General features: G+C 37.6%; 1 protein-coding gene across 1 annotated transcript in view; it reads right to left on the bottom strand.

The window, feature by feature from the left end:
* Positions 1-2,744: 2,744 nt before the first annotated feature.
* LOC122809128 (myoD family inhibitor-like) overlaps positions 2,745-24,354 on the bottom strand; it is a 343,926-nt gene continuing 322,316 nt past the window's right edge. The window contains exon 5 of the mRNA XM_044080390.1: positions 2,745-7,295. Within this exon, the coding sequence (XP_043936325.1) occupies positions 7,045-7,295 (251 nt within the window). The 3' untranslated portion in view covers positions 2,745-7,044. The remainder of the gene's footprint in view (positions 7,296-24,354) is intronic.

Below are 24,354 nucleotides of genomic sequence, written 5' to 3'. Positions count from 1 at the left end.
TGTTGCCTACAACAGTTAAACAAATTATTTAAACAAAAAACAACTTTTTAAAAAGTGCAGGCAGTCAAATAAGTACAATATGTGAAGAAAAACAAGCTTTTAAATCACAATAAACACTGGAAAGTCTGTGTTTAGGCAGAAAACAGTTAAGTACTGCAAGAAAGTACAAAAAACTGATACTTAATCACTCCAAAGTCTCTCTCCTAAGCTAGAAGGCTTGTATCAGTTTAAGGCTTTCTAGTGCTACCCAGTAGGTTAGTTACAGGAAAGATGGGAAACAAGCGCAGATGTGGTCTTTTAAACCAGAAAGTTGAAGGAGATGGACAAACTGTCCAAATGGTCAGTAAACTACAATTTCTGGGCCAAGAACCTCTGCTCTCGTGGTAGACAGGCTATTTAGTGCTTACCACTCCCACTGATAAGCTAGAAGGCTTTCCTCCAACACAGAAAGGCTTGCAGGGCTCAGAAGCTTACCAACAGTCCTGGATACAGCAATTCTGTATCTGGACTAAGCTAGTTACAGGAAAGGTGGGAAACAAGCGCAAGTGAGGGTTTTAAACCAGAATGTTGAAAGAGATGGAAAAAAACTGCCCAAACAGCCAATAGCTACAATTTCTGGGCCAGGAACCACTCCTCTTGTGGTAGATAGGCTACCTAATGCTTATCACTCCCACTGTAAGCTAGAAGGCTTCCCTCCAACACATAAAGGCTTGGGGGGCTCAGAAGCATACAAAGAGTCCTGGAATACAGCAAATCTGTACCTGGACTAGACTAGTTACAGGAAAGGCAGGGAACAAGTACAAACGTAGGCGTTTAAGCCAGTAAGTTGAAAGAGATTGAAAACTGCCCAAATGGCCAAATAAACTACAATGTCTGGGCCAAAACTCACTCTTCCCATGGAGGATAGGCTAACTAGTGTTTACCACTCCCACTGATAAGCTAAAAGGCTTTCCTCCAACACAGAAAGGTTTGGGGGCTCAGAAGCTTACTAACAATCCTGGATACAGCAACTCTGCTCCTGTCACAAATTGATATTGTCTCAGTTCAATGGTATACACAAAATCACCATATTGAATGTTTTTGTGTAGCACACAAACATGCCGTCAGTGGCTGCCAAGTAGTTCTCTCACTTGAGGACAGTTAGTGTCCTCCTTTAAATGGATGCATTCCTGCTGTATGTAGTAAAACAAAGGAGAGTCCTGACAAAGAGAGAGAGAGAGTAAGAGATATTCCAGGTCAAGAGGTAAAGGACTTAACTACCTTCATGGCTGCCTGGATGGTGGACCTCATGTTTTCTCTTACCACTCCTGCAGCACAGGACCTAAAGAAGGGGGCTGATGGTAGGCAGGCAAGAATGGGACAAGTCAGTAGAAAAAAAAACTTTTACAGAACATAAGCAGAAACCCATCCAGAAGACAAACTAGTCATAAAACGCTATTCAAAGACAATCTACACAGTTACCTCAGTCCATTGAAATGAATGATAAATAGCAGTTCAGACTTTAAAAAAAATGGAAAAAATGTTTGTGTAGCCTGCCTGTTACACAAAATATTTTGTGCTGTATATAAACAGAAATCTGTGTTTATGTATGAAGTTTTTCTATACATGGCTGTGTAATTATCTTTAACTCCAATGGTGTGTGTGTGTGTGTGTGTGTGTGTGTGTGTGTGTGTGTGTGTGTGTGTGTGTGTGTGTGTGTGTGTGAGAGAGTAATGGATCTGAAGCCACAAAGGCAGTGTCAGAAACTATGCAAGCCCCTGAAGATGTGACCAATTTATAGGGACCCTGTAGTTTAAGCCAGTCAATATAACTGATAGCAGAAAGAGGTGCTGGTAATTATAATTCTGGCAGCTGAGAAGGCAATCACTAAAATGGAGGTCTACCTCAAACATACAAGGGAAGGAGTGATTAATATCATTGAATACATTAGGGAAAGCAGGGAGAGGGAGATGACTGGGAAGAAACAAAAGCTTGCAAACAGATGGTTAACCTGGCTGGTTACCTAGACTGGTGAAGGTTGGATCTGAGACTCAATAATTAGACTACAGGTTTATACAGAACACAGCAGTATGATAGGTCCACCATGTACATAGCTCTATATTGCTGTTTACAACACTGTCACTTTTGATTTATTCAAAATATGTTGCTGATGTGTTTTTATTGCTTGTGTTTACCATTCTTATGATGTAATAGAACTTGAATGGTTGTCATAGAAGCACTCAGGTATGTGCTGTTAGACCTTCCTTCTGGTTTTCACTATAGGATCCCACAAGTGGAACAAGTGGTGATGTAAACCACTTTGTCTGAAGGTACTTGAATTGGTGTTTACCTCTAAATTACCAGCCACTACGGTATCTGGTAGGTAAATGGCAAGCCAGAATTTAAGCACCTGCCGTGCGTGCTAAACATGCAAATTAAACCTGTCGTGCGCTAGATGGTGCGTAAATAGTAATAGCACTTCAGTTCTTCCCAAGACAGCTCTCAAATTATTGTTTTTCTACTGTGAAATTCTGGAAATTCTGATAGATGTCTTGGGAATTAATAGTCATTGTATAAATAAGTTTTGCATACTATTTGGTCTCATAGATACTAGGCATGACAGGCAAATATTGTATTTTACCCCAAATATTTCACTTACAAATGTGATTGTTGACTGTTTAAATACTGTCATCACAACTTCTGTATGTTGTTAATAAAGTACTTTATAAATTGATAAGACACATTATAAGAAACCAGAACTAGAATACATGAAAACATAATTTTTTATTAAAATCATCTCAATTGGTTAGTTCCCCTCTAAGGTGCTTTACTGTTAACAAAAACTGAATATTAAAGAATATTACCAGCAGAAAATATCTGTACGGCCAACAGAGACTGATATTACATCTTAAAAGAGATGAAATTATATCCTCATCAAATTAATATACAAACTTAGTATCATAAGGTTGCAGGTATGATAAAAGTATTTTCCATTCAAAATAAGACTATCAGGTTAATGATTTACTTGATTTCTACAACTGTAGAATGTCAAAAATGTTTTTTTTATATACGTTACAGTAGTCATTTCAAAAGCTTGTGATTGGACTAGGCCCCCATGATCAGTCTGCAGGTTTAAGGTTGAGCAAGACATTCCATATGTACAGTACATCATTTTAAACTGGTAGTACACTTTCCTTCAAGGAATTAAGTCATAATATTCACTTGTATTACTAACAGGACATTGCAGGCATAACACTAAGTGTAAAAAGAGATTGCATATTGTGGCCCCTTGGTCAGCGTGCAGAACTACTAGAACTCTGAACTCCAGACCCTTCCCACTACTTTGCTCTTACTGTTTGGTATGGCATCCATCTTTGTTTTAAAGTACCTCACCTTCAGAGAGTTGTGACCATGTTAAAAGAATGCAGTACACGCACATGCGAGCGCTTTTGCACTTCACCAGATGCTGTAGCAATAAGTCTTTGCTTTCCCTAGCCATACAGTGAAAATGAAAATGAGCTATACCATGAAGTAATATAACACAATGACCTGACTTAAGAATTTATTTGTTTTTGTTATTATTTGATTTGCTCTTTTTCATCACAGGTACCAGCTTGTGTCTACCTTTGGTCCCTTAATTGGCCTACAGTTGTTCTAAAGCCTTCCGTATTATTTTCTGCTTTTGTTTATTTTCGGCATTGTTCAAGTTGTCAGGTTCCAAAAGACTAACAGGAGACGCTAGCGGACTGAAGCACTAGTTAATCTGCACATGAAGGAAACGGTACCTTTTACAGCACACCATTTAAACATCTTCATCAGCATGCTGATTCAGGCTTATCACTACCTAGTTACTTCTGTGCTGAAGAGGGAATGGAGTTCAGAAATTATTCTGCTACCCTCTTTCAAGTCACACTGACCTGCCATAGAACTTTTGTTCTATGGCATATTTTCAAAGTAAATTAAACTAAGAGACATTACAATGGAGGGGGATTAAAAAAAAAACATTCTCAGGCTTACATACAATGCAAGATGAGTCTCTTTAAGACAAAAAAAGCCTGTTTGTTCACTACAGTCCAAACTTATAAAGGTATGCAGTTAAGGAACTGATCCATTTTACATAATTGAAACAGATTTTCAAATCCATAATCCTGAAATACAATCACTCCATTTACTGCTAGATTAATCTCTAGAGTAATTAGGTTTGACATTTTAATACCTAGTAGGAAGCTCCCATTAATGATAAGTTTCAGACTTGGTTATCAAGGTCCGCAGTTCCATGCAATCAATACTGTCTGCCAATAAATGAGAAAATGGGTCTGATTCCATGGTGTAGCATGATAAAGCCCTAAATGTACAGGAGTCTCTGGTTCAATTAGCAGTCCCAGTCCTTGAAGAACCAGCAGAGGGATGGGTGGGTCGGAATGAGCAATATTTTTGTTCCATCCTAAATGGATCGAGAAAAGAGGCATTCTGGCTGGGAACATTGGAGAGTGGGGGTTTTAGCCATGCCATAAAACAGAGAGGAATAAATAAGTAGATCATCTGCCCAATTTTCCACTGATGCCTTTGCGCACTGTGAGAGGGACAGAGAACAGGTCATTAAGAAAGAAATCTAAAATGTTCATAAATGATGGCTTGCCTCAGCCTGACTCTCACTCCAACTAGCAATGGGGCTTTGCCAGCTTTTTTTTTTGGGGGGGGGGGTGAATCAGTCATAATATTAATGGCCTTAGCAGGAAAGGCCAAATGTTATTGAGGGCTGAAGTCAATAAATAATGGAAGCTGAAAACTGAGACAAAAAGCAAAATAGTAGAACAGGTTAACAGCTTCAGATATCTGAAGAGGGGTGATTGAGGCAAAGTCATCTCTAAATGAAGAGGACAGAGCTATAACTGAAGGGTATGCAGCTAACTGACACAAAGTATCAGGGGGTAGTGTGCAACAGAAGGATGCCACAGAAACTGAAAAACAAAGCGTACAAAACAGTGATGCAACAAGTAGTACTGTATGGTACAGAAACCTGGGCAGGGAAGGCAGAGCATTTGTGGAAGCTAGAGATGATGGAGATGAAGTACCTTTGATGAGAGCAGTAGGATGCACAATGTGGGATAGTTGAAGAAATGAGGACATCAGAACAGAAGCCCAAATAGCAATTACAATAAAACCATATTGTGTGGCAGGGCATGTTCAGATCTATATTTGAGTTTTGCAACTCTGTTATCGTGTAACGTATCACAGTAGGTAGTATGTAGCAGTATGAATCTAGACACATCGTTATCTGCATTACACTCATACCTCTCAACTGTCCAGAATTTCATAAAATGCCCAGATTTTGCCTCATATGTCTGGTATGTTCCTCAATAGAATTTGCGTTTTTCTGGCATATCACTCTGGGATAAAGTCACTAAACAATGATAGACATTTCAATTTCATACCCTTCAAAAATGCATGCTAAAGCAAAACCTCTTATTTTTAGCAGCTTTCCAAATTTGTAAGACCAATTTTTAAAATTTGTGCTTGATTTTGGGCCTTTATCTTCCTATTATTTTTGGCTTTCTCCAGAATTCTTGAACCAAGAGGTTGAGCAGTATGGATACACTGCTATCTTAAAAAGCCAGCTAGATAATGGAACGTAACACTATCTCATCAAAGTTAACCCAATGGAGAAGAAGAAAAGTTGCATTTTGCAGTGCCAGTGACCAGAGCTTGTACAGTTTCTTTGGTCCCAGGAGCTGGCTATTTTATGGAAGAATCAAGCAGGGAATAGCCTACTGTTCTTTCCTGATTGGAGAAATCAGGAAATTGTGACTGCTACTGAATTCCCCAGAGGCAAACACAGGACGCACAGGTGTCAATGTTTTTGAGGAAGGTATCAGATATCCTAATTAGGCAGTATACCTTTAGTAACACACACCTTTATTCCCCTTATTGGGTATAAACAGATATAAATATAGTGGAAACAATGTCATCCCATCGGTGATCTCTGAAAAAGGTGGGAAATCCCCAGAAAAGTAAATGTCAAATGGTACTTAGGGACTGGCAGATGAGTGAAAGCTTGACGTTCAATAAGAAATTACCAGCAAGGGATAGAGCTGATACAAACAAATTGAGACATAAATATATAGATCATAAGATTTCATCTACTATTACATAGAAAGACATCTTTTAGATATTATCCTAGGTTTCCAGTGTGCCTGCTCTCATCTTTGGCACTATTTGTATACACTGAGAGGAGACTGAAGCTGAAATGCCAATATTTATTCTCCTAGTTTTGTATCCCAACCACTGTTATATACACATCCTCTCTCAAAAGAAGGTAGAGACATACTAAGTGCCAAACCTGCAGGGTCACAGTTCCACAGACTAACCTCTGAGGCACTCCGTTTATTCACCAAGCTTGAATGTACAGAATACCCCAATCCTGACTTAAGAAGCAGCACATTATAATTCTCTGTATCAGAGTAATTTCATGAAGTCAGCACTGACATTACTGGAAAGTTTCATGCTTTAGTCCATGACCAGGTCATAGTCCATCCTCCCTCTCTCCATAGCTGTCCATTCCAAAAATCCTAGATGTAGGGTCAGCAGCTGAAAGGGGCAGCAAACTGCAGGCTGAGGAGAGAGGCATGAGACTCTTTAAAGTTTTAATTGATAAACCCTCCTGTACCCTAAACAAAGAAAGCATCTGCCAGCAAATGTCTCAATTCTTTTCTTGTGGGCATTAGTCACCCAGGTACAGCAGGATCAAGTGTTCTTCTGTCAGATGGGAAAAACAGAGGACTGGCTTGCAGTATCCCTTTGTTATCCATCAGTTCATGTTTTTGGCTCCATTTTAAATTAAATTGTAAAAAGACAATTTCTACTTTAACTGTTGCAAACACTAGGTGCAGTCCTCACCCATGATGGGATAGAAGCGGGAATGCAGAACCTGTTGTTAATCCATCTCCTCTTTTGCATCAGGTCATCCCAGCTGATGGAATGTCTTTCCTTTGCCTAATTTTCTCCATATTCTTTCTTTTGATTCCAGTTAACAGAAACATCAGGTTTTAGCAGTTTGCAAGCCTCTCATGCTGGAAAGCAGATTGAACAGCACTCTAGACAGATCTCTAGGCAATCTGAAGATCCACAGCAGTCTTCCAACATTCCACAGTCTAGGCTGCAGGGACACCTCTCCTCACTATTACAGTCCTCTGATCCACAGCAGCAGCATGAGCAGGCATCCACACAGCCTCTGCAGGCCAAGCAGTCTGTTACAAGGGTGCAAAGGGTGAGGAACTCACAGAAAAGGCAGGCCAAGATACAGTGCACACAGCAATCTGTAGATGAAAAGGGAACAAGCATTAGCAACATGTTCAAGTCAGATGACTGTAGTGGCTGAAGCAGGCAGGCAGTAAATGTTCACAGAAGAAAAATGTTATTTTACAACATTATGTTACCCTTATCCATGGTTACATAATACTAATTTTACTTTTCCTGAGTCTTTGATCTAGCATTCATTTACAACAGAATTTTTAATAACTGCACATTTTTGTTGGTAACTTCAGCTGCACTGAAGAACTAAGTATTACATTGGTGTTATTAACTTACATCGTGAAGCTTTGTGTATAAGAGTAATTGGTGAACAATGAAAAGGGGTGACACATTCAGAAAATGGTGTGGGAAATAGCGTGCTTTCCATACAACTGCACATATGTAACAGTACACTTACAACTCAGGCAACATTTAAAACGTTATCATTTTTCTTAATTTAAAACCTACTGAATGTACACATAGATATCGTGTGATATGCCACAAGGCAGAAAACTTTACATTAGGAGAACCTAACCAAAAGAAACAGTATGGTCACAAAGCTTCTTTCTCTGTACACTTAGGTTCTGCATTGTCAGTAGGTTCAAAGGGGGGGGGGGGGGGTTGTTTCTCTTACGGCTCACATGATGGCAGATATGTAATGCCTGACTTGGAGAATGAAGAAGAGGTGGGCGTGGGAAGAGTCTGTATAAAATGTTTTAGTTTAATAGCTATACAGAGTTCAGCAACCATGGAGCTTGTAGTTCAGATAAAGAAATAACATTAATGGACCTGGGTTATAAAACTTGTCTCATAAAGATATCCCATCTTAAATGACTTTACTTGTTTTAAAAAGTAAGCAAAACTCTTATCCAATAACAATGCAGAACCACAGACTCAGTCACCTCAAAATACAGCAAAACAAATGATGCCATTAGACATTTGCTTGTTATTCCTCAAAATGCAAACTTCTGGGTGTTAACAAAATTAGATAAGAAAACACATTACTTCCCTTGCCCTAGCCTGCTCAAGTTCTGCACTTCTGAAGGGAGTGGGTTAAGAGGTGTGGGAGGAATTCCAGAACTCCGTATCCAGATTACGCTTTTTTATCCCATTTTCATGAACTTTCACTGTACAGAATGCATTCTAAACCACTGAATGGCATTGTCTGATTACAGCATGAGGGGGTGTTTGACATAGGCCAGATGTGAGGGAAGAACTGTCTCTCCCTTTATTTAAACCATCTAGCTTGACAGGAGGCAAAAATATACATTTCTTCAGACACTTTTGGAAAACAAGGTGGAGCAGTCATGAAAAAGACTGCTTCTGACCCTCTAATCAGAAAATAATATGTGTGCTGATGGTAGTAAAGGAACATGGTTGTGATGTGTGTGTGTGTGTGTGTGTGTGTGTGTGTGTGTGTGTGTGTGTGTGTGTGTGTGTGTGTGTGTGTGTGTGTGTGTGTCCACGCTATATATATATATATATATATATATATATATATATATGGATTTGTATCACTTCACCTAAAGAACATTTCACTGAGACCAAATCACTTAAAGTTCATTTCACTGAAAGTTAATTTCACCTAAAACTCATTTCACTGACAAGTAGTACTCTAAGGCAAGTCAAAGGTATGTCCTTTTCCCCACTGTAGTGCGATCCTGGTGTTAGTATATATAGTTGTGGGGAGGTGGGGGGCTTTTATGTTGTCTGGTTTTGTTTTACATTATTTAGTAAAAGGCAACTAGGTGGGGGGCTACGCCACCCACACCCCCCCCCTAACTATATATACTAACACCAGAATTGCACTACAGTGGGGAAAAGGACATACCTTTGACTTGCTTTAGAGTACTATTTGTCAGTGAAATGAGTTTTAGGTGAAATTAACTTTAGCTGATTTGGTCTCGGTGAAATGAGTGTCAGTGAAATGGTCTTTAGGTGAAGTGATATGAATCCATATATAGATAGACAGATAGATAGAGATATGCTGATATAGATATATTTATTTACAGTTATTACTTATAGATAGATACAGGTAGGTTATCTTTCTTTTGCTAAGAGGAGTGATGCAGATTGTTTATTATAAGTAGTTTATCCTTTTTTGAATGTAGAACAATTGCATTAAGCTTAACAGAATCAGAACCCGGTTTATCAGTTCATCCTACCCTAAGGCACCCAACTGCTGCTGTATTTACCCTTATAACTACTAATGAAGAAAAGTGCTTTCAGGCTTTATGCAAGATGTATTTTCATGGATGGATATTTACTGATTGGGTAACATTTGTAAGGGACCAGACATCTGGAGCTGTTTAATCTTCTAGGGACCAGACATCTGGAGCTGTTTAAATATAACAACTGAAAACAGGAGCCAACACAGATTTATTGGATAGTCTCTCTCTAGCGCCTCGGCTTTCGCCTTCAAGGAGAATACTATCAAATACATTTACACACATATTTATACCATAAAAAATTAATTAAACAATTTAACAATTAATTACAAAAAACTTTCCAGTTGCATTCTGCATTAATTCCACTAGGTGTCATAGTACCATATTTTAATATAAAAACTGTTTCTTTATATAAAAGTTTATTTTTAACTATTTCATCATTTTTATCTACAACAATATGTTCTAGAATAGTAGCAAACATGCCATTTGGGTCACTATTATGATAATCCTTAAAATGCATTGCAAGAGGACTTTCTATTTTTTTATATTTAATGTCTCTTACATGCTCCTGCAACCTCACTTTAAAGGCATGTTTACTTTCCCCTATGTAAAATAATCCACACGGACACTTCAATGCATATACAACTGCTTCTGTGTTGCATTAAAATTTTCCAGAAGATTTAAAGCATTTCCCATTTATACACTCAAATGTTTTACTTACATACTGACAAGAAATACATTTCCCACATTGATAAGTTCCCATTAACTTCACGTCAATATTTAAATTCACCTTTGGGGTAAGAAATCCAGCATGAACCAACATGTCTTTAAGGTATCTACCTCTCTTGTAGGAAAAAATAATATTTTTTGGAAACATATCTATCAAATCTTTATACTTAAATAGTGAAGTCCAATAGAAGTGAATTGCCTGTCTGACTTCTTCCAATAACAAATCATAAGTCATTACCATATAAACTTTTTCTAAATGTTTAGATTTTTGTTTCCTATCAAAATATTTATTTTGTTTCTTATCCTCCTTCCATACATTACTTTCTTTAACCTTATTTAAAGACAATTCTACTTCTTTTGCATCATAACCTCCTCTTCTGGAGCTGTTTAATCTTGTCTTCATCTGAAGAATGTCACCTAAAGAAAGGACCTTTTACCATGGCAGGCTGTATGTACAGTGGCCCATGTTGTGTTTATCTTCATGAAGAGAGCATTAGGTAACCATCTAAAAAGTACACAGAGACTGAATTTCTGAAAGATTGGACTTGTATATACCAAGTTCAAGATGCCATTTTTCTGGAATACTCCCTTTTCTCTGAGGTACGACAGTCTCGGAGTTGATATATATATATATATATATATATATATATATATATATATAAGTTTGAGGGGCGTGGGGGGCTTGCCCCTACAAGAGGGTGTGCACAGGGGCTTTCCCACTGCAAAAAGAATTTTTAATGAAAAAAGAGATTTTCAAGATTCACACTTCTCCAGGTTTTCTGTCTTTTTTTGGTTTTCAGCACTCAACATTTTGAGTGCCGACACTTCAATAGGGAGCCAGTCATTACAGTAGCCTCTACCTCAGTTAGAGAAGAACTTAAGTCCCCTCATCTGGTACTAAACTCCACATCTAGGCTTCTGGCGCATACTTCCAAATCTCATTATATTACTTCTGTAATCAGGAATGCTTCTGATAACTTCCAGGATCACAAGCATTGGTACTTGTTATGGCATACCTTACTTTACATAATTTGACTCCTGATAACCTTCCCAATCCTTTCACCTCAGCTGACAGTTGACTGTTAGAGCTTCTCAGGAAGTGCCTTGGATCAGAATCCTTTCATGTGGAATATATTACCAGTTTTGAGAAAACTTCCGCGCGTACCTTCAGTAAGTAACTATTCATGTATGCACTATAAATGTATGTGTTCCACAATGCTTATAATGTTTACCAGGGATCATTTGATTTTTTTTTTTTATTTTATTCATTTGTTAAATAGGTGAGCCCACTGAACAGAGGTTCCCTTTTCAGGGGTCATGCAAGAGCACTGTCTACTTATCAGACTTGCTCAGAGTCACATGGTAAGCAAATGAGCACTGAGGGAATAAAACCATAGAAGTATAGGAATCATCTAATTAAAAGCTCATAGTCTAAATCCTTTGCACTAACTGCCAGATCAGCAGTTAGAATCTGTAGTGAAAAATAGCAGGTCAAGGAACAGAGAAAAAAAGTAGAACTTGCTGGGGGGGGGGGTGCCCATGTTTTACTGACTGTGCAGACATGAAGTTAATTATAATTAGATTTGGGAAGGCATGGGTGATGTGCCATATATGAAAAGATGAAGGGCTTTGCCCCATCACCAAGAAAAATGAATTGTGTTCAGTTCTAGGTTTTTTTTTCCTGTTTGTGGCTCACTGCTTTTCACTCTAATTTAAGATCACTTCAATTGTTTTTATTTAACTTTGTTCTAGTATGTTATTGTATTTAAATAGTTTATTCTTTACATTTAATGCTTTGATTTTTAACTCTGTTTAGATGATAAACGCATTACCAAATGAGACTGATTTATTTTTCTTAATCTACATTGAAACACAGCTGTCATTTGAAGAGGATTTTTTTATTCCTGGGATTGACTCTGGTGGCTGTAATTGAGAAGGGAAGCTTGGACCACCAGTATTGTCCCTACCTCTTGCACATTATGGGGTACATCACTCAGTTTAGCTCTCTGAAACCTTCTGGACTACAGAAGGAAGTTAGTTTTCTACAATTTCATATGACATTTTAAAATGCATCTAAAGTACATTGTTATAACAGTTTAAATTACATTTTAGGCCACAGACAAAATAACCAATAAATATTCTCACTGATTCCATTATGTTTTGCATTTGCATTCTCAGTTTCAAATCTGACCATGTCACACATTTTATCCACTGTTACAGTCAGATTGCTCAAGAAAGTTTAATAAGTATGCCAGTGTCTGTATCAAGTAAGAAACATACATTTGACTACTGACAGCAGCTGCTATTACCCCATGCTTTCATATAGGCATGCTCCTTAAACAAAGGCCTGTGTAAAAGGAATACAGTGTCTGCATTTGCACTGCACAGTGTACAGTTGAAACAAGCTGCTCATGACTGACCGTTTCAGTGTAATTTTATCACTCAGGCTTTGTAGCATTTAGACTGTAGCATTAACATCATATTTTCCATTACAGATCACCAGCTCTTTTGGTCTAATTGCCTGATTGTTAATGAGCCTCTCTTCTACAGTATTACCACAAAAAACATGTTTGTCTGCTAAGCAGCCATACAAGAAAAACATGAAAATGCACCCTTCTCAAAACCCAAGACAGAATTTAAAAAGCAGAACACAAGGATCCTCAAAAATGCTCGCCCCTCCTCCAGATGAAAAAAATTTCTCCTCTTAAAGTCCCCACCTGACCTAATCTGTGCCAGACACTGTACTGCAGTATACAATATCAATCTATCTATCTATATATATATATATATATATATATATATATATATGTATATATACACATATATATATATATATATATATATATATATATATATATATATATATATATAATGTATAGATATATAGATAGATAGATAGTTTGGTCAAATGCTCTTTTTATTGAAGAGGAAAAAAGCCGGCTTATGTTATTGAAAATTAGTTGATCACACAAGCCTGCTTTTTTCTGTGCGAGATTGACCCATAAAAGGGATCAGAGTGTTTGCCCTTTTCCCCCAGAGTACTGCAATCTCTGTGTTGGTATATATAATTAGCAGGGCATGTCCGGGGTGCAGGGGGGCTTGCCCTCTGCAACAAAAAAAATTTTTTTATTTAATTTTGTTGAGCTTTCGATAAGATGGTGATCAAGCATTTGTGCTCCTTCATGTGGCATTTGATATTTTGTTTGGGATATAAACACATATAGATAGATAAAGCGATAGATAGATATATAGATAGATAGATAGATAGATAGATAGATAGATAGATAGATAGATAGATAGAGATTATATAGGTTCACAGTTATATACACTACGCTAATGATCACCAGGGCCTTTTTAAATTTAGCTGTGCAATCCAACTCATTTGTGTCCCTATGTACCGTAGACATTTATTAGGAGGGGGTATGTTAGTTAAAAAGTGGGGGGGGGTGGGTATATTAGTTTAGGCATTACTTTCTGCTTCTGTCTATCAGAGACATGGGAGCCAGTCCAGGGTGAATTTCCAATTTCCCATCCATTGGTCAAGGTTACGCTTTAACTGAGTTTGGGATGGACTCTGTTTCACATGGATGGAGAGCCCGTTCCAGAGCATGGGGATCCTCTGAGACACGTATCTGTCTTGCCAACATATCTTATCTATGTTGCAAGCAAATTTAAAACCTTGGATCTACTGGTTCTGATGCTGTTCATTTTGTGGATGTGCAAAAGGTCCATCAGAGCATGATCAGAGAATGCCTTGCATGCTAGATAAAGACTGCCTCTCAGTAACCAATAGGAGGCAGATTATAGACATATGGCTTTAAGGTGATCTCTATAGGACAATGTGTTTATACCCTGGATTCTCCTGGTAAGGAACCTTTGTAGGCATTCCATCTGTTACATATATTTAATCAGATACATGCTGAAGGGAGCATTGTACTCAATGATGGATCTAATAACGGCCTAATAAAATAGCACTATAACTTCCTTGGACCTGGATACCATGCCTTTATTTATATAGGTTCATAGGTTGGTACTAGGCTATCAGCCCTAGGGCCTATACAAGCCCAGCCATAACAATTCCCTGGCTATTTCTTCCCACACTATTTACTTCCCTGGACCCCTGTCTAGCAGAGCGACTGACGTGATCCCCGGGGTGAATTTCTTTTCTCCCATCCAATCGTCAAGGTTCCTTTTGAAGAGGGCCAAAGAGGCACTCTCCTTGACATGTATGGGCAATCTATTCCAGAGTCTGGGGAGTCTCTGGGTCAGGAACTTATCCCTCCAGCATGTTTTGTTTATTGTGATGACAAGGTTTAGATCCCTGGAGTGTGTGGCTCTGAGGGATTGGGATTTCTTTAAGTGTAGCATGTCCAACAGCTCTGGGTTTGACATGGCCTTGTATGTTAAGCAGAGATCGCCTCTGAGTAGACTATATGTGACAGAGTATAGCTGGAGTTTTATAAGGCAGTCAGCGTAGGGCATCTGCTTTAGGCCTGTGATTCTTTTAGTGAGGTATTTCTGCGGTCTTTCCAGTTGTTGCAGATGTCTTGAGAGGTACATACCAAACGAGGCATTGTATTCTATAATTAGTCTAATGAGGGATGAGTACAGTGGGACAATGACCTCCTTTTTTCTGGATGAAAAGCCCTTAGGGATGAGGTGTGCCACATAGAAGGATTTCCTGACTGCGATGTGGTTATCGAAGGTGAGACCACTGTCCACCTGTGTCCCTAAGTCTCTTATCACACTTTCGGTGTTTAGTGTACTGCCACCTATATGGTAATTCATGGGTACATGTTTTTTTCCCAAAGGGGATAACTATATATTTCTTGGCATTGAGCTTGAGCCCATGGCTCTGGCACCAAGCATCTGTTGGGCAACACAGAATAATTTTCTTACAACCTTGGCCACATGCTGATCAAAGGCCTGATTACTATCTACACATGTTCCCAGATCCTTTATACCTGGGCAATTCATAGGGGTGTCATATTGATGGAGTAGTTAACCTGGGTGGGCAGTTTTTACAAAAGGCATTATAATGCATTTTGTGGCATTGAGTTTTAGTCAGTGATTTTGGCACCAGTCATTTGACTGTGTTAGACTCTCTTGTAAGGTGTTATGTCATGGAGATTATGAAAGCTGATGACTAGTCTCTTGGTGGAGGTGATATCATCAGTCGTGACTTCCTGGGTCTTATCTATGAGGCAACTGGTAGTCCAATGAGTTATGTAGGGATTCATGCCCAATTCAGTGAAATTGTCAACTATACCTGAGTGTGGTATTGTATCCAAAACCTTAGCCATGTCCAGGTAGACAGTATGCACCATTTTGCCCTCATCCGTGTTGCTTTGGTGACCTTCTCAAAGAGGTCAACTAGGTTTAGTAGGCATGATCTTCCCTTGATAAAGCCAAACTGGGTGGGGTCCAATGTCTGAAGGTTGCCTATGTCTTTGTTGATTATCTCAGTAATAATTTGTTCCATGGCTTAGCATATTAGACTAGTCAAACTAATACATCTGTAGTTTCTGTGGTTGGTTGATGGTCCACCCTTGTGAAATGGGATAGCCATTGTAGTCCTTCATTCTCGTAGTACAAAGCCTATTTTGAGATTGTAGTTGAAAAGTGACTCAAGTGGTCCTAATAGTCCCAATAAGAAGAACAAGAATGTGACTGAACTATTATATAATTATTCTGGTTTTTCTTTTTCTGATGCTGACATTTCATTATTGAATCGAGGACTTAATTTTATTCCAGCTTGCCCTGACACCATTAGTCAGGTACTTATTGACCTCAGACTGTTTTGTAGACAAGTAGCTTTGAAATTGTTTTTTAAAGATAAAGTTGACTCTACTAATGCCACTGTGAAAACCACTTTTAAACGCAAAAGCACTTTCATGCCTCCATTTACATATAACATTGAATGTTTTTTAAATTTATGTGAACAAGATTTTTATAAATTATTTTCAACCAGGATAAAACCAAGTTTTTATAATCTCACTTCGGAAGAATTCACTTCATTAAAGCATTTGAGTAATTGTAATGAAATTACCATCAAACCAGCTGATAAGGGTGGTGGGGTGGTTATTTTAGATACCACTGATTATAATGTGAATATGCATTTAATGCTTGATGATGATGCAACATACATCAAAATGAAGTTATATGATATTAACAGAATAATTAAAAATGTGCATGATGTTTTATATGACCTTTTAATGTGTAGACAAGTCAGTGAAGAAATGTATAATTATCTGCTTATTGATAATCCCACTATACCAATAATTAAGGGATTACCTAAAATTCACAAGAACCAGTACCCCATACCACTTAAGACCCATAGTCTCGGGAGATAACTGGGTTACTGCTAACATCTCTTCTTTAATTGAGTTTTTACTTAGACCTGTTGTTGATTCTTTTGCATCTATTTTAAAAGATACGTATCAACTGCTTGATTATTTATCAGATGTAGATTTAGCCCTTAATGAACACGAATACCTTTTGATCACTTTAGACGTGAAGAATCTTTTCACGTCCATACCTAATGACCTAGGCATTGAAGCAGTAAGAGAATTATTATTAAAGGAGGCGTCCTTTACCAATGATAGGCAATTGCTGATAGGCCAATTGTTAGATTTAGTTCTTAATAATAATGCCTTTATGTTCCTAGATAATTATTATTTACAAAAATGGGGGGTGGCAATGGGCACTCCCTGTGCCAATACGTATGCCAACTTGGTTGTCTTAAGTTGGGAGCGGAGTTGCCTATTTCACCACCCCTCTTTCTCTAAAATAAAGGTCTATAAACGCTTTGTGGATGATATTTTTATCATCTGGGAGGGTACTGAGACTGACTTTAAGGACTTTTTAGCATATTTAGAAACTACATCAACCTTCCTTAAATTTACCATGGAATGCTCTCATGTAAAGGTTAACTTCTTAGATACAACACTAAGCATTACAGATGATGGCTCTATTGCATCAACACTTTATAGAAAGCCAACCTGGAGGAATACCCTCCTTACCTTCGATAGTATGCATCCAAGGTACATCTTCCCTGGTATAATTAAAAGTCAGTTTATCAGGTTAACTAGACTCTGCAAGGACACTGATGATCTGTATTCTGAAGCAGATCGTCTAGAACAACTTTTTAATGAAAGAGGTTATGACTCAAATTTAGTTAGTAACATCAAAAATAATATCATAGGAAACATACGGACAGAAAATAAACCTATTAGGACTAGAAAAAGAGAAGCCATGACCACTCAAACAAAATTTGTGGCCATAACTATAAACTATACCAGTAATACAAATAATATAAAGGAAGTTTTCCATAATAATTGGAAGCTTTTAATCATGGACCCAAATATTAAGTTGATTGTAGGAGACAAACCTCACTTTATGTTTAGAAACAGTCCAAATCTTAAACGGATATTGTGTAATGATATTCACTTCATCCATTCAGCAGCCTCCTCTATTAGTCGAAGAACAGGTACCTTCCCTTGCCATAGCTGTAATAGATGTAAGTTTATCTCCGAGGTGCAAGAATTTCATCATCCTACTATGAATTATACTTTTCAACCAAGATTTTTTGCAAATTGTTGTACAAAAAACCTTATCTACCTTGCCACATGTAAGAAATGCCAGGCATTTTATGTTGGGCTCACAAAAAGATGCTTGAAGGACAGGATATATGGCCACCTATACGATATACAGAGAAAAAATGAACTGAATGCTCTAGCGAAACATATAACAGAGCATCCTTCACATCAGTTTTATTTTAGAGTTCTAGAAATAGTTACAACTAATAAAAGAGGTGGTGATAACGTCACACTTCTGAATAATAAAGAATTGAAATGGATTCTAAGATTAGGTGCCCACATATCCCCTGGTATAAATAGCTATATTTCTATAAAACCCGTCTTAGAAGCTAGATGAGTTATACATTTCATTTTATATCAAAATTTATTCTGATTTAAATAAACTAAGCATTTATTGAATATAAAGTATTATCTATATGTACATATGCTTATATTTATGCATTTATAGTTTAATATTTATATATTTCCATTTGTATACAATTTATCAATTCATACATGTTATATTTATGTGTTTCATATATCTACATTCATATATGTTTTATATACTTCTGTCTTATTCTACTAGCAGTTTAGCATTAAATTGCCATATTCATTTAGTTTAATTGTAGTTGTAAATATGTATTTTGTAGCTTCATGTATTAATTCATACACATTTTAATTTTATGCCTCCTAGCTTACACTTTATGGCTTATAAGATTATAATTTATAATTTGCATTCATAATATTTATACATATAATTCTAAATAGTATATAAATGGTATGTCTCAACACAAATTTATTTATTTATTTATATACATGCACATTTTATAATAATAATAACAATAATTCACATTAATATTAATTTTATTGATACTTACTTTATAACAGTTAACCGTCTCCCACTACCCATTTTTCCATGACTTCTTATATGGTTGTTCCTTTTTATACATAAACATCCTATTTTATATTTATACTTATTACCATGTATAATTATTAGGAATGAATAATCATGTTTCATATCAGTTTTTAGTCTTCAGTTCTTAGTTAATAATGCACTTTTGCACAGAACATTCAATGTTTAATATTTATTTAGACAGCATTCCGCTCCAGTTACGTGTATGTTAAAAAACAAAATACTACCTAGCTTTAAACTGGAACTGAATGAGCATAAGGTTCAATGGAAGTGTTTGAATGCACTCTACCTGATTTAATTGATTAACTATTTAATTATTCAATTACATATATTAATTTTGGCACTTTTTTACAGTGTTTTTATTATATAAACAGAAGTTTTAAATGTTTTTATATTGTCTGATGAAGCGTAGTAGATGCTACGCGAAAGCGCTCACACTCCAATAAACTTTTTTCTTGTTTGAATTACCTTTGGACTATTCTGAAATTTGTGCTGAAATTTGTGCTGGATTATTTCATGCTGGTGAAACTGGATATTTTATTGAAAACTTCAAGTGTTTCGTGGTGAGAGAACCTGGTGTCTACTACGTCATGGAGATTATGAAAGCTGATGACTAGTCTCTTGGTGGAGGTGATATCATCAGTCCTGACTTCCTGGGTCTTATCTATGAGGCAACTGGTAATCCAGTGAGTTATGTAGGGATTCATGCCCAATTCAGTGAAATTGTCAACTATACCTGAGTGTGGTATTGTATCCAAAACCTTAGCCATGTCCAGGTAGACAGTATGCACCATTTTGCCCTCATCCGTGTTGCTTTGGTGACCTTCTCAAAGAGGTCAACTAGGTTTAGTAGGCATGATCTTCCCTTGATAAAGCCAAACTGGGTGGGGTCCAATGTCTGAAGGTTGCCTATGTCTTTGTTGATTATCTCAGTAATAATTTGTTCCATGGCTTAGCATATTAGACTAGTCAAACTAATACATCTGTAGTTTCTGTGGTTGGTTGATGGTCCACCCTTGTGAAATGGGATAGCCATTGTAGTCCTTCATTCTCGTAGTACAAAGCCTATTTTGAGACTGTAGTTGAAAAGTGACTCAAGTGGTCCTAATAGGTCATATTTCCATCTATTTAGGAGGCATCATGGGATATTGTTGGGGCCCATTAAGGATACGTTTTTGGCCTTAGCAAGTGTTGCCAGGACCCACTCCCTGTTAGTAGCTGGGGGGTATCCTAGTAGGTATTTCATAGGGTTAGGCAGGAGGAGTGGGGGGGTGAAGTTTGAGCAGAATTTCTTAGTTAGCAAATTTGCCATGTCACTCTGCTAGGTGAAGGTAGCACCACTGACCACCATTTCAGCAGATTGATGTGTGCTGCCTTTGAGGTTTTGGACATAGATGTAAAAGGCCTTGTGTTTGTCTTTAGCCTGTGAGGCTATCTTGACTTCATAACTGGCCTTGTTGGACCTAATTAGTCCTTGTAGTTCCTGTTTATTTTAATTAGACAGCTTCTGTCATTATGGAAGTTGCTGTACCTGATTTTAGCCATGACTTTTTTCCTTCTGTTATATACTGTATTAAAGCTAAGATTCCACCAGTGTGGTTTGTTTCTAGAATTTGTTTTGGGCTTACTTCTAGTAGGTACAGCAGCCTCTAAGCAACCATTTACTTGGTTGTACAGGGTATCTTAGAACAATTCCGCATAAGTTGTTGTTTTACACACACACACACACACACACACATATATATATATATATATATATATATATATATATATATATAAAATGTGTGTGTGAGTGTGTGTGTGCATGTATGTGTGTTTGTGTGTGTGTGTGTGTGTGTGTGTGTGTGTGTGTGTGTGTGTGTGTGTGTGTGTGTGTGTGTGTGTGTGTATGTCTGTATATGGTCTACGTCAGCTTAAATATAACACAAAGTAAAATTTTGAAATGTCACAATGTTAAAATCAAAATATCTACTCCCCTGTATGTGAAGACCTTAACTTGTACCCCCCCCCCCACAAGACCTATGTTAGTGCTTGTTTCAAAGTCTTACTTACAGGGTAGTGATACTGTTTGCTTACTGGTGTGTACTGGCACAATGTATGTATGTATATAGTACATGTTTACTGGTATGTACTGGCACAATGTATGTATGTAGTACATATATGCAATTAGTAAGCATTTTGAGTTCAAATTGTAAAGCTGTAACATTTTGATATTTCAGGATTCTGCATTCAATCTTTTGGCATGTAACCTATATATTTATATATAACATCATTTATTTTATCTCTGTTATCTTTATCCTGTTTGTGTATACCCCATCAGGTATTTTCTCTCAATTTATTAAAAATAACATTCCCAGTGTCTTCTGGTTGCTCAGGGTGTTTAGCAGCTCCTTCTCATTATTATTCACATAAACATTAAAACGTGGCATTAGACTCTCAGATCATTGTAGCCAAACTTCTTCAGTTCCACAAGATGCTTGCTTAAGTCACACGGTCTCTGGACCAGTGAAGTTCACCTGTTTTACAAGGTATTTGAAAAGGTTACCACAGTCATGGAGATGAATTTGGAAGCATATGTTTTTTCATAAGAAAGAATGAGTTCACAAATTTAGTGTTAAATGTTATTTTGGTCATATAATGCCAACACTTTGGCTTCAAAAATTCAGACCTAAAGAAAACAAAAGAAACTGAGATAAAATCAACAAAATACTAAGAAATAAAACAGTAACTAGGCAGGGGCACATCCACATTGCTTTCAATGTTAGCTGAGACAGAATGCCTAGCATAAGAATCTATAAACTTGGCAGCCTGTCATCCCTGTACTACCTCTGAAAATTAAGGCTTTTTTTTTTTTTTGTGCGGAGCTCTCACCTATATTCAAAAGTATAACAGTAGCAAGAAAACTAAGTGCAGATCTATCCTAGTCCGAACTGCTAAACAGGTAGGTCCCTTACTTCATCTGCTTACAGGACTGATTTTATTTCTGTTAACTTACTTACTTATTTACATATTTATTGATGAATTTGGTTACAGCTGTTAATTTTATTCTTGGGTTCCCTGAGCCCCACATGCGTTGACTCCAAATGAGTTATCCAATACTGATTCAGATCAATGACCTCAAACCCAGCCTCCTTCCTCTTCCCAGTTTGTTTCTTATGCAGTATAGATAACAGGGTCCTGTTACAGCCAGTAATTAGTTTGTATTAGGCAGTCTTTTCATGTTGGCCTTTGGTGGCTGATGGGTTCTCAAAACAATCCCATTTGTCTAGATAATTCTGCATCATTTCATTTTGCTTACTTTCTTGGAGAGAGGTGGCTGTGTGCATGTAGTGACCCACTAAGATCATGCATGTTCCCATACACAGTGCTAGGAGTGTGCTGCCTGCCTAGGTGGCAAAGCAGAGTCCTTCTCCCTCCATAAGGATAAATGAACTATGGCATCCCATGCTCTAACTTTACAATAAGGAGAACTGTTCCTAAAATGCTTGGTCCTGTTTTCATTGCACCTCCCTCCCTTAGATAACCAGGATTCACTTCTAAATGTGGTTACTGGCAGTAATAATAGGTGCCGTGTCTCTGTAACAATCAGCTAGGAGTATACTTACTTCATCTTTTGCAGCAAAACAAATCTGGTGTTCAGATATTTAAGCTCTGAACTCTGTAGAGATATACATTCAAGTTTATTTCTATAATGCTGCAAACATTGCTGTTCTCTCACAAATAAGAGTGGGAAATGTTCACTGGCACTCTAAAATGTAAAAAGGATTATGAACATTATTTATTTTGGATAACAAGCCAATTACAGTTGCTAAGATTTGCTCATTCATAAAGTTAATGTGACTTTTGTACTATAAACAAGGATAAGTTATGTTAAGCAGTAATGGAGTTATAAGAACTAGGATGAAGAAGGTAGAGCTGGAGACTGTGGTTCACCTTTGCGGGAAGAGAAGGGTACACCCAGAATGAATGGGAGTCATTTTTCATTCCCTCTTCTTGCTCCCTGGTTCACCTTTAGGAATAAGTCCAGTTCCTAGATGTGACTTCGGGTCTACTTCTGTTCTTCGAAAAGATACTTCATCAAAGGACAAATAGCCGAGATCCACTTTAACGAAAGTGCACTTAACGAAAGTGCACTTTCACGTAAATCAGTTAACTGAAGCACAGTACAGTGGGGATAATGAAATTTATCCTTTTTCCCACTGTACTGCAATCTTGCAGTTAGTATATATAAGTGACAGAGGTGTGTCCAGCAAAGTAAAACACATTTCTGCAGGGGGGCAAGCTCCCCTGCAGCCCCTACACCCCTGCTACTTATATATACTAACTCTGAGATTGCACTACAGTGGAGAAAAGGATATATTTACTTATCCCCACTAAACCGTGCTTCGCTTAACCGATTTACGTGAAAGTGCATTTTTGATTAAGTGCACTTTTTTAAAAATGGGCCTCGGCTATATGTACTTCAGAGAAGTGTGTTTTCAAAGAACCGAAGTAGACCCATGACTACACAGCGTAAATAACAACTATATCTGTAAACAAATGTGATCCTTCAGGCTAAAATTCTGCTGGCTATAAATCAGTCATTCAACACTTTACAAAGTTTAAAAGCTGCATTAAGCAGCATGGAAAAGTGGTTAATATTTCTTACCAATACCATTGCGGAGTAAACAGAGGAAGCCAATTTCAATACAGCATCTACTAAGAAAGAAACAGATGAGCAGAGGCATGAAAGACTTGTGTGTTTTACGTGAATGTTGCACATGCGCTAATAAATATTGTCTACAGCTTTCACAACTAAATGTGCCACTGAGGGAGCACAATAGTGGGTCATCATTTTCAATTGCATTTCATGCACTAAGCCACATTCTAATGGCTACACCCTACATTTTCATTACAGGCATGCAAGAGTGCAGTACCCACATTTATAAAATGCATAATAACAAAAGTGAGAATGACTAATTCTTGGGAACTGATCTCAGCCTGCACAGAATACCTAATCTTAATTAATTCTAATTTTAATCCCAAAGTGTAAGGTAGCCAAACCTGGGCTATCATCATCATCAACTTTTTTTTTTTAGTTTTCTGCATCGGGTTAGGGTATCCTGTCACTTGTTACCAACTCTTCCTATTCAGTGACACTCTCTCCCACCTTCATCAACACTTATGCCTGACATCGCAGGTCTTCTCTCACACAATCCATCCACCTCTTTGGATGCCCTTGTTTCCTCTTGCCTTTTTCCTCTCTGTCCCAAATATTCTTCACCAGATTGTCTTATGCTTTCCTGCACATATGCCCAAACTGGCATAATCTGTTCTCTTTGACCTTTTCTGCAGTTGGAGCTACTTTGGCTTTTGCTCTTATGTCCTCATTGCTTCATCTGTCCCACAGTGTGCATCCTAACACCTGCCTCAGGCACTTCATTTACATCACCTCTGGTTTTCTCAACTCCTCTGCCTTTACTGCTCAGGTTTCTGTGCCATACAGTAGTACTGATTATACTACTGTTTTATGTACCTTACTTTTCATCTTCTTTGGCATTCCACTGTCATACACTACCACTGACACCCTGTGCCAGCTGGCTGCAGCCCCTCTGATTCTAGCTTTCACCTCCTTATTCAGACTTCCCTTCTCCTCACCACACCTCCCAGATACTTGAAGCTATTAACCATTTCCACTATTTCCTTTCTATCTCAATTT

The sequence above is a fragment of the Protopterus annectens genome, chromosome 8.part0 (genome assembly GCF_019279795.1).
Source record: "Protopterus annectens isolate FY-2018-M chromosome 8.part0, PAN1.0, whole genome shotgun sequence".
Taxonomy (NCBI): domain Eukaryota; kingdom Metazoa; phylum Chordata; order Ceratodontiformes; family Protopteridae; genus Protopterus; species Protopterus annectens.
This window is presented reverse-complemented; position numbering and strand designations above follow the sequence as displayed.